General features: G+C 37.9%; 1 protein-coding gene across 2 annotated transcripts in view; it reads left to right on the top strand.

Annotated features, from left to right (window-relative positions):
- Positions 1-223: 223 nt before the first annotated feature.
- mRRF2 (mitochondrial ribosome recycling factor 2) overlaps positions 224-12,137 on the top strand; it is a 370,843-nt gene continuing 358,929 nt past the window's right edge. Inside the window, exons 1-2 of one of the 2 annotated variants that reach the window (XM_067139519.2) lie at positions 224-946; positions 9,411-9,563. In XM_067139519.2, the coding sequence (XP_066995620.2) occupies positions 9,416-9,563 (148 nt within the window). In that variant the 5' untranslated portion in view covers positions 224-946; positions 9,411-9,415. Of the gene's footprint in view, positions 1,319-9,410; positions 9,564-12,137 lie in introns of both variants that reach the window. The other variant, XM_067139520.2, reaches the window with a different exon arrangement.

The raw sequence follows: 12,137 nt of genomic DNA, 5'->3' as shown, positions 1-12,137 counted from the left end.
AACACTTTTAGTTAAACCTTGGTTTATACGAGGATCTTATACTAGACGACATATTATTAACATCATTCGGTTACGGTTTAATCATGCCCTTACACCACAATATCGATCACGTTTCCATTTAACGCAGGATACAAACTGTTTGTGTGGTACAGATATCCGTAATGGCGACTCTAACCACATTTTCTTTGAATGTTCTGTTTATGCTAACCCCCGTAAAAAAACTTCTAAATAACCTCAAGCGACTCAAGCAGGTTTTTCCTACCAGTGTTTCTTGTTTGCTCTGTACTCCTACAGTCGAGATTATTCGAGTGTTAAATTTGTTTCTAGATGAAGCCAATATCGTGTTATAATTCTGTCTGTAATGTAGGGTGAGAACGACTCTTGCTTTTCAAGGTTCCATTTGAGTGATTCCTCATATCCTTAGTGTATTACTTGTGAGTGCTATTTTGGATTTTTCGTGTGGGTGAAGCTTTAGACGCAGTGTGCTTGCAAGATTGGAAGTGTCCCGTATGACAACAGGCTACTATAGCAAAATGAGGTTGTTATGTGATATAGTGAAGTGCAGTGTTTTGTGTTTTTCTACTTGCCAGCGCAAGCATCAATTATTGAACTGACAGTTTTCTTTTATACTAGTGTGTTTACATGAGTAAGTGAGTATTGACTGGGTGAAATGTCGTAGACACAGCCCAAAAGTATCAGCAAGCAAGCAAGCTGATCTAGCATTTACGAGAAGAGAAAGTGAAAATCAAAGAGATTACTGTATAAAGGCAAATGCCGATTGTCCATTGTTCATTTCCACGTCCGCGGCGATTTAAATATTGCGAAAGTGTTGAAGTGTGGATGTTGACTGATTTCAGTTGAACAGGTTTTAAGATCAGCAGTACTGTCGTAATTTTTGCATGGTTAATAGGAATCCAATCCAAAAAAGAGTGAAGCAAAGAGAGAAGTATGTTTTAAAGAAGTACAATTTTCGTTTTTATTAACAAATTGAAGGTTAATTTAAGGTTAGGTACTATATTCGTTTGAATATGAATTATCTGTCCTAACCTACTGTTCAGTCAATTTGTGCTAAGACATCTTCAAAATAACAGAAATTATGAGTGAAAATTAGTTGTTCAATTCCAAGTTTGTGGCTGGTGATTGTGTATTCCCTCTTTGAACAAATGCACCGCTTTACCCTTTCTTAACAATGCAAGTTAGTATTGCATAGTATTACTGTTGTTGCAGCGTCTGAAGTTTGTTTGATATATTTGTATCGACATAATTGTTTAAAGTGCTTTCCTGCAGAAGAATGCATCATTTTGAGAACATTTAACAGGTAGGCCTATCATTTGCCCTACTTCACTGCAAGAATCCAGTATGAACTGCAGTTAAATACATTTTACATACAATTAGGCCATTATAATGTCTTTTTTGGACAGGAAATTATTAAGATTTAATGAATTAGAAAAATAAACGACGTTTGAACATTGCTATTATCCTGTATGTAATTCACAGTTACTCAGCTGAGGGGTATTTCTGAATGCATGGAGCTGATATGCTCATTGTTTTCCCCTTTTTTTAAAGAACAATTGCTGCTACTTTCTGAACTATTTCGATTTATGTAACACTTTTTGCTCATTTTTAATACTTTAATATTTTTTTTAATAACAGTGTTATGTCCTTATATCTGTATTTAGGCCTATAAGTTATGATCTTTAGATTGATGCTTTCAGGGCCCTATTAATACACAAGATAATCTTTTGGAATTTTGCTGTGTTAGAGAAAACAAAGAAATACTTTACATTAGTCTTAGTCATCGACAGGTGTTCCTTTCCTGAAGATGCAGAACAAAATCTCTGCAAAACATTAGATTTTCTCTTTGTTTTCTCTGCAATGGCAAAATCCCAAAAGATTATCATGTGCATAAGTCATTTCTGTTTCTTTAAGTGTGAGGTCGTGGTGATTATTGTTTTAAGAGGAAGTACAGGTGGGCAACCATCCTCAGCATGTTAAGTGTGACATATATCGGGGAAATTCTTTCCGTTTTTCTTCTCTTCCATTTATATAGGCCTATTAAGATGAATTTTTTATGCTATTTGTCTAACATTGCACTAACACATTGAAGATTTTCAGTAATGCAAGGATAGGAAAGGGCTAGGATTGGGAAGAAAACAGCCATTGTCTTAATTGAGGTACAGTCCCTAGCATTTGCTTGGTGTGAAAATGAGGAAATACAGAAAACCATCTTCAGTGCTGCCGACGGTGGGATTTCAACCCACCATCTCCCGAATGCAAGTTCATTGCTGTGCGACCCTAACCACATGACCAGCTCACTCGGTTATATAAAGGTCCTGTGCGTATCAGTAACTAAGTATCGTGTGATCGAGGACTTGGAAAGTTGCAAACATTTCCACAGTAACTTATAGATTTGCTGATTTAAAAGCACACCACTTACTAAAAGTCAAGTCATGCATACAGGCTACCGTATAACAAGGCAGTTAATCCTTCATGTAGGATCCTAGTCATTCTGACTGCATTGTCCTTTTAATTGACCAAATATTCAAGACTAAAAGCAAATACAGTTGCAGTTTTACATGACTGTTGATATTGTGATCGTATACACTGCCATATTATCAGCTGTGTTTTTAACTGCTTTTACCTGGGTGAGAAACCAGTTATGATGGCACTCGACTATCATGCTCCAGTATATAGGCTAATACTGTTGTGATCTCTTTTATTGATTACTTTCTCTTAAAACAGAAATCACCACCATCACCATCTTTCATTGATGAATTTAAAACCTTGCTGGGCTGAGTGGCTTGGACAGTTCAGGCACTGACCTTCTGACCCCAACTTGGCAGGTCGATCCTGGCTCAGTCCGGTGGTATTTGAAAGTGCTGAAATATGTTAGCCTCGTGTTGGTAGATTTACTGGCATGTAAAAGAACTCTGGCGGGACTACATTCCGGCACCTCTGCATCTCTGAAAATTGGAGAAGTAGTTAGCAAGATTTAAAAACCATTATTATTATTATTATTATTATTATTATTATTATTATTATTATTATTATTATTATTATTATTATTATTTTAAGTCTCTCAATCTCTGCCCTGCAAGGACAGAACCTATACTGTCTGACAGCCTAGATCTGCTTCCCACAACAATCTGTATTTTACTGGAACTCAAGTTGACTTCAGACCTTTTATGTCATGTCTTTGTGTGTTCTCTTTGTTAAAGTTGAACTGAAGATAACCTGATCAATGTGATAACCTGTTTTATTGGCATTGGCTGTTGTAAGTGTGTAATTGAGTGGAGTTGGCATTTGGATGAAGGCCACTGATGTGTTCAGAATGGTGACATACGTGAGTGACATGAAAACAATGGAAAAGCAATTCAAGGCTGACCAATGGTAGCTTTCAAACTCACCTGTCTTCGTAGCCCAGCACATTTACCAGTATAACTTAAGATCATTCTTTAATTCATTCAGTCATTCAGGTATTCTGTCTTATGGCAGGTCTTGTCATGGGATAAACCTCTTCCACTTTTGCCTATCTAAACTTAGAGCCAAGCTTTTCATCTCCGAATATTTCTTTCATTTGATGTTGTCCAGCATTTGATACCTTTTTCTCCTCTTCTTTTGCCTTTCACCATTCCTTCTTTCAGTAAACAGTCCCTTCTCAGAAAATGTCCAGTTCATTTTTCTCCTAATAATTTGCAACATAGTTTCTTCTCCAGCTCTTCATTTCTTACCCGGTCTTCCCATTTCACTCGTTCTATTCTCCTCTGTATCCATATCTCTAGTGCCTCCAATCTTTTTTCGTCTTTCTTCCATACTGTCCAAGTCTCTGCACCATACAGCGCAATGCTCCAGATATAACACTTGGCAAGTCTTTTCCTCAAATCTTTGTTTAATGGTCCACAAAGCAATTTCAATTTTCTCTTGAAACCTTCTTTTGCCATGGCAATTATTTTCTTAATTTTTGTTGTGCAGTACATACCTTCCCTGATCACACTGTGCAAATATTTAAAGACCGGGCGAGTTGGCCGTGCGGTTAGGGGGGCGCAGCTGTGAGCTCGCATCCGGGAGATAGTAGGTTCAAATCCCACTGTCGGCAGCCCTGAAGATGGTTTTCCATGGTTTCCCATTTTCACACCAGGCAGATGCTGGGGCTGTACCTTAATTAAGGCCACGGCCGCTTCCTTCCCATTCCCAGGCCGTTCCTGTCCCATTGTCGCCATAAGACCTATCTGTGTCGGTGCGACGTAAAGCAAATAGCAAATATTTAAAGTTATTGACTTGCTCTATTTATTCACTCCCTGTATTAATATAACATTTTCTACCTCTTCCTCCAATTATACTTTTAGTCTTTTTATAAATTCTCATTCCATATTCTTCTACTTTCATGTTGAGTTAATCTAACATTTATATAATTTCTCGTGCACTTTCTGCCATCACAACCATATCATCTGCAAATCTTGTACACTCTACTGTACTCTCCAGCCCCCAACACAAACTGCACCTTTTCCATTAAAACTTTAATTGATTATTTCCTCAAGATATATGTTGAACAGTATCAGTGATAAGCAGCAACCGTGTCTTACACCTCTTCCTAATTCAATTTTTTCACTCATCTCATCTCCCATTCTTACTTTGGCTCTCTGGTTTAAGTAGAAGTTCTTTATTAGCCTGCTATCCCTCCAGTCGACTCCATGTTTCTTTAGGATTGCCATCAATTTTTCCTATCTGACACAGTCAAAAGCCTTCTAAAGATCGATGAGTACGGCGTAAACCTTCCTGTTTTTCTCTATATATATTCTCTCCTGTCATCCTCAGCAGCCCAACTCCTCGGCTGAAAACAAATTGTTCTTCACCTATAAAGTTATTCAGCTTTCCGTATATCCTTCTGTTGAGCGTTCTCAGTAAGACTTCGGCTTCATGTGAAATGAGTCTCAATGTCCTAGGTTCTTTGCATTTTTTCTGTTCTTTTTCTTTTCCATAGGGATTAAGATGATTTCACTAAAGTCCTTTGGCCATTTTCCTGTCATGTATATTTAATTACATAATCCAATCAACTCCTTCCTTCAATATTTAACGCTTTTAACAGCTCAACAGGAATCTCATCTATTTCCATTGCCTTTCTCTATTTCATCTCGCTCAATGATGCCTCAATCTCTCTTCTCAGTACGGCGTACCCGTTATCATCCCCTGTAACCATTTTGTCTACCTCTAATTGGAATTCTTCATTTGGTCGGTTATCCTGGTCATATAGCTTATATACTTATATAGGTCATATACTTCCCATCTTTTCATTATTTCTTGGGGTTCACGTGTCATTGTGCCATCTGTAGCCTTTATTTCCTTATTTCTTGTGTTCCTTCTCTTTTCTCTGAATACTATACATGTTGCTTCTTTGCACATCAAGTCATATTTTCCTTCCTTTTCCAGTTTCTCATCACACTTTTCTGTCAACCATTTCTCTTTTGCTTTGTCTGTTTCTCTTAATTCATTATTTAACCTCCTGCTCTATTTTGTTTATCATTTCAGATGTTATCCATTCTTTCTTTGCCATTTTCCTCTCCTTGACTCGAAGCATTTTTTTAGCTGCTTCTTTTATTCCATTTTTTAAAGTTTCGCATCTCCTTTCTACATTTTCTGTTTCATTTCCTAGCGCATTATTTTCATGAACTCATCCTCTAGCTCTTTGTGTTTGTCTTTCAGTCTCTCAATTTTAAGTATACCTCCTTCTTTTGTGGTTGTCAGACAAAGTGTTTCCAATCACCATGCAATTTTCATTACAGAATTCAATGAACTTTTGTCCTCTCTCATTTCTGTCTCCCATTCCGAATTTACCAATGGTCTTATCTCTTCATCAGAATGATTACAGGTTTTACCGAGCGAGTTGGCCTTGTGGTTGGGGGCGTGCATCTGTGATTTTTCATTTGGAATATAGTGGGTTTGAACCCCACTGTCAATAGCCCTGAAGATAGTTTTCCATGGTTTCCCATTTTCACACCAGGCAAATGTTTGGGCTGTACCTTAATTATAGCCATGGCTGCTTCCTTCCCACTCCTAGCCCTTTCCTATCCCATTGATGCCATAAGACCTGTCAGTGTCGGTGCGAAGTATAGCCAATTGTTAAAAGAAAATTACAGGTCAGCATATAAACTTGATCAGTAAGTCATTCCTTTTCCCGTTCATTCTTGGGAAATAATGCCAGTGGTGGTTTCCCATTGTGTTCCACTGTCCTCCACATCCTGTTGGCTCCCTGACCCAATTTCCCACTGGGGTTAATTACCCAACCTTCCATTGAGTTGCTCAGTTTAACAGGGCCCAATGTATTGGTAGAATTGTGGAGAATTGGGGTGAGAGAGGGTAAGAAAACACTCTCGCTGATTTCTTATATTCTCATCTCACCCCCTTTTGTTAGCCAGAGTCACAAGGTGGAAGTAGTGACTCCCCCGGGTCATTTCCTGGGCCCTCCTGTGCTATAATGATTCATATCTAAAAGTGAACTTTTTTCCCAGTTCGAATTTTTCCTTATCCTTTTATTATTCAACTACACTGCATTGATGGAGAGTATTGCACATACCAGTATTCTTACTTCTGTTATTTTGTGTAGTAGCAGTAGTAAACTGCCCAATCTCAATAAATAATCCATGCAACCATAGCACAATAATATTTGCAAGGGAAAAACTAGCAGTAAATAAACTCATACATAGAAAGACATGTACTTGGACAAGGATATATTATATTAGGATGAAGACAATGACAGAACAATTATATCGACCTGTTGGGCTCCTTATCTCCAGTGTTTCTATTACCACCTCTATTCACATTTATCTTTATCTCTCTACCATTTTCTTTGTTTATCTAGGTTTAATGTTATTTCGCTCTTCTCACATCAGAATGAAAGATCTGTCAAGATGACCCCTCAAATGAATATTGTCTAGCCCTGCTAATGAAATTGAGAAGCAAATGTGGAAAAACAGGGATTGAGAGGACTGATGAGCTTTAGTATCTAAGCCTTAGACAACACTTTTTGCTTTACGTCTTATGACACAGATAGGTCTTATTGCGACAATGGGGTAGGAAAGGCCTAGGAGTTGGAAGGAAGCAGCCATGGCCTTAATTAAGGTACAGCCCCAGCATTTGCCTGGTGTGAAAATGGGAAACCACGGAAAACCATTTTCCGGGCTGCCGACAGTGGGATTCGAACCCACTATCTCCCGGATGCAAGCTCACAGCCGCGTGCCCCTAACCGCTCGGCCAACCCACCTGGTATAGACAACACTGAAGATATTTATTTTACTACTGTATGTGTTTGAACATTTAAAAAGCAAAGGAAGTCTCATTAGTATGAGAGTTTGAAATTAATCAGTATGCATTTTCGCAATGATGAAATGAACCAAGTTACTGTCTTGTTTCCTTCCTTTCTAGTATTGATTTTGTAGCTTTCAATTTTGAAAAAAAAAGTACAGTGACAATATTTATTACATTAATTATAATATTGTTTTAAGTTGCTTGGACCCATTTCTAATAAGATGCCGGCCTGAGTAGCTCAAGTGTAGAAGCACTGAAAAAGCTGAGCAAAGAGAAGTCATTTGGGAAGTGAGCTACCTAGGTGGGGTAACTGTGGAGAGGCTGACCCACCGTGGGGGGTAAGTGTGCGTGGTGACCTACTGTAAGTGAGAAAATTATTGATAAATTCTTCAAGCCTAGGCGCCACATTAGGTCAACACTCTCTCCCACCCCCCACACTGAGTCAGCCCCTCCACAGTTTCCCAGTACAGTACTTAGTTAGCGTTGGAACTCAAGGTGAGCCAGGCCGATTCGGACGGGGCAGGACGTGAGTAGCCAGATGTGCCATTACATTACTTAAGACTAGTTAGCCGATTTATTTTATTTTTCGCTTATAGATTATTTCTATTTTTAGGCCAACTTTATTACTGCGGCACAACCCTCAAAGCATTTATGCAGTTTGAATCACATATTCCCCTCCTGGTAAATTTGCTTACAAAGCAACCAAGGCTTGCAACGCCGTGCGGTTAGGAGTGCATAGCTGTGAGCTCGCATCCGGGAGATAGTGGGTTCGAACCCCACTGTCGTCAGCCCTGAAGATGGTTTTCTGTGGTTTTCCATTTTCACACCAGGAAAATGCTGGGGCTGTACCTTAATTAAGGCCATGGCCACTTCCCATTCCTAAGCCTTTCCTCTCCCATCGTCGCCATAAGACATATCTTTGTCGGAGCGACGTAAAGCAACTAGCAAAAAAAGGCTTGCAACAGTCTGTGCACATTACAGACAATTACACAGCAGTCAACAACGAGTGCATCAAGTATTCATTAATCATACAGACAGGTTCACCTAAGATTTTCATCTGTGCTATTTTAAATTCACTGATATTTTATTATTATGACATGACGTTTCATACGTCGCATTTTAGTTGGACGCAGTTGTCATTCAATTTTTATACTTAATGTATTCAGTATTCTTGTTACAATTTTAAAGTCTGTACATTTATTTTTCAACCGAAGATGTCCTGATAAAGGACGAAACATGTATCGAATTTTAATGTTGTCTTAGTAAAGACAGGCAATTTGTATTGGAAAGGAGGAGTGTATGATTAAGAATTGCACAAGTAGTTATGGCAGTACTGGTTTTACAATGAAGTTTATTTCATTTAATAAGAAACTGTCAGGAATGAAGACATCCTTCATCACCAAGACCAAAAAAGACAAAGGTCATGGCAGCACTGTTCTTGGATGTCAGTGGACCTCTGCTATTGGTGAGGCTACCAGTCTGAGCCAAAATAAATGCTGTGTTATTGTCCCACCTTACGGGAACTCTGGAGGGCCATTAAAAAGAGATGGCCAGGAAAACTGTCATGAAGTATGCTTATGATCAACCATAATGCTCCCTCACACACTGCCAATGCAACAATGGACACCACCTTTTTTGCTGGAGTCGTATGGATCACTTACTTTCCAGCCCAGATCTATCTTCTTGCAACATTCACGTCCATTGAAGAAAGCCTTTTAGAGTAAGCGTTCCACTGCTGATCAAGCTGTTTATGAGTCTGTGGAAAAGTGGATCAAACAGCAACCAGAATCCTTGTGTACATAGGATATGGAGAAACTTTTTCATTGTTGGAGGAGGTGCTGAGCAGTGCTGTGATTATCTGTGGACACTCTCAAACTGTCATTAGTATACTGTTGTGATGCAGTGTAGGTTGTCCGATATGCACAGTGTTAGTTTGTAGACTGTTTCACATGAACATCCCCTTTATATGTGCCTATTCTAAATCGACATCATGAGTAAGATGTAAAACATATTTTCTTTATTTTATATTTTTGACAGTTAGCCCCATTGTGCTACAGTTGTTTTTCTGTTATATTAACACATTTTATTTGCAATATTTTGTCTTTCAGGCATAATGGTGAAGGCAATTCTGAGATATTTCTTGAAGAAATGTCTCTATCCAAAGATGTTCACCAGACGGCATGTCACAGTTGCTGGAGTAAAAGATGATTCTGATATAACAAAGATTCGAAATGTTGGTATATTGGCTCATATTGATGCAGGTAAATATGGTAACATATTTGGTATTTTCAATGTTAGTCAACTGGTTTTTCCTCAATATGTGGTGGTGGTACAGTAAAATACCAGTATAACAAAATTTTGGGGACCTCAGAAATTAATATTTTATATTTAAATTTTGTTATACGGAAGTAAATTTATTAAGAACCCACCTGTTGTTATATCCATTGCAGGATCTACATTGTTTCGAGCATGAATTTACAGATAAGAAAGCTTAATATTTAACCCTGACAGCATAAATATTGCTTTAGTTATATCACACATTTCAAACACGTCACTCAAAGTCTGTTATTAAGGTTCTGTTTCGGTAAACGTTGTACTCCAGAAGTAGTTTGCGCTAATTGCGATTTTGGATGAATTTGATCACATTAATTTATAAGGAAATAAGAAGGAAAAATTGCTTCACCTAGCCTAAATCTAGGAAAAAGATTTTGAGAGTGTACAGCACAGATTATTCAATGGTCGTTATAACTTCCATTCAATTACCACGTTTCCATGGGGATTGAAATCAATTTGAATACGCTTTCCATACTCAATACGTTACCTGTTTCCATGTAAGATTCAATTCGTATTCAGATCGATTTGAATACGACACTTGTAGTTCACGAGATCGCACGAGGCCGTACGAGAATAATCCGACATGTAGTGCTTGACAGCAACGGCCAGCCCTAACCAAAGTAGAGTAAATAAAGAAGTCCTCGTGCATTATTATAAATTCCGTGATACAAACTTGTTTTATGTACAGCGTATAGCCCATACAGTAACCGAAAACAATGGAAGTTTCAAAAGCTGCGGTATTGTGTCTAATAGTGTATCAGTTTTTTGTAAGTTTAATCCATTCATTTTGGAGATGGGAGAAGGAACGATTGGCATGGCAGAGGGAAACGGTGTTCTTCCTGCAGCAGTTGCAAGCGCAGAATATGGTTTTTCCTCAGTCTAAGCTAAACAAAAAGAAGCGTATGAAGAGAAGGTACTGGGTAAATGAAAGGAGTAAGGACTGGTGGGAGCATATGGTGCAGCATTACTTCACAGAAGGCGATTGGTTAGACAACTTCAGAATGAGTTCTTCGACATTTAAGTTCATATGTCTGCGTCTTGAACCACACCTCAAATCTAACAAGTTTTTTGTGCTCAAACCAATGTCTGCCGAGAAAAAAGTGGCAATTGCTTTGTACCAACTGACTTCATGTGCTGAATATAGAGTTGTTGGAAGTCAGTTTGGTACACATAAGTGCATGGTACATAAATGTTTGTATCAATTTTGTGAAGCCCTGTATGCTGAATTCAGTAGTGACTACTTAGATTTACCTAATGATGTCGAGGCACAGGAGGTCACTGATGGGTTTGAGAGTATGTGTGGCATACCTAATGTCATTGGTGCAATAGATGGTACCCATATCCCAGTTTCGCCACCAACGGTTGGGTACAGAGATTTCATAAATCGTAAAGGTTGGCCTTCATATAATATGATGGCAGTTGCGGACCATTTATATAGGTAATTTAACTTTGTTACGTATTTTTAATGCATTGATGAATTTTTTTCTTTTGAAAAGATTAGGCATACATTCATATGATATTCTCAACTAACATAGCTTTTTTCCTTCTCAGATTTAGGTATGCAACCTGTCAGCATGTGGGAAGTATGCATGATGCTTGTGTACTGAAGAATTCGAACCTATTCAAATATGCAAATACTCTTCTACCCAAAAGAAAAAAAGACAGTTGATGGAATAGACATTCCATATTTTTTAGTGGGTGACCCAGCATATCCTCTATTACCATGGTTAATAAAAGGTTACAAAGGTAATTTGACACCAGAACAAGAATCCTTCAATGTATATTTGAACAGTGGTAGGGTAGTGGTAGAAAATACTTTTGGACGATTGAAGGCCCGTTTCAGGTGTTTATTAAACAGAATATATATAAATCATTCATTTGTACCGAGTGTGGTTCTTGCTTGTTTGATACTCCATAATATTATAGAAACAAGAAAGGATAGTTTCCAACAAAACTGGTTGGAAGCTGTACAGCAGGCAGAACCTAGAATTTCCTCAGCCCCAGCCCAGAAATGCAAGAGATCTGGATAATTTGAATGCTTCACTTATAAGAGACACTTTAAATAACTATATGACTAGGTATCCACTTAGGAGATCTAGGTTGTAATAAGTAAACTGTTCTCCAGTGAAAAACCTGGGTCCTTTTAATATCCATAAGAAATTGCAAAAATAGTCTAAAATTCTCTGGAATACAGCCTTCTAATAAAAGTCCTGTAGACAAAAAACCAACATAAACTTCGCTCATATTTAAACAAAATGTTAAAAGAAAGTTGTGAGATAACTTTTTGATGTGATTTAAGTTGTAGGAGAATGTAGCCAAACATTTAAATTCTTGTACAGTACTTATTTAGGTTGCTCAAATTTATTTGTAAATATCTCCCCTTCATTATCCAGTTAATAAGAATTTGAGATATGAAGTATTCTATCTTCTCCTTTAATGAAGCTAGGTTAATATTATGTACTCCTTTTTCCTTAAATCAATTTATTCCATAAAACAGTTTA

This window comes from Anabrus simplex, chromosome 2 (assembly GCF_040414725.1).
Source record: "Anabrus simplex isolate iqAnaSimp1 chromosome 2, ASM4041472v1, whole genome shotgun sequence".
NCBI lineage: Eukaryota > Metazoa > Arthropoda > Insecta > Orthoptera > Tettigoniidae > Anabrus > Anabrus simplex.
The sequence above is the reverse complement of the archived record's forward strand: the minus strand, read 5'-3'. Positions and strand labels throughout refer to the sequence as shown.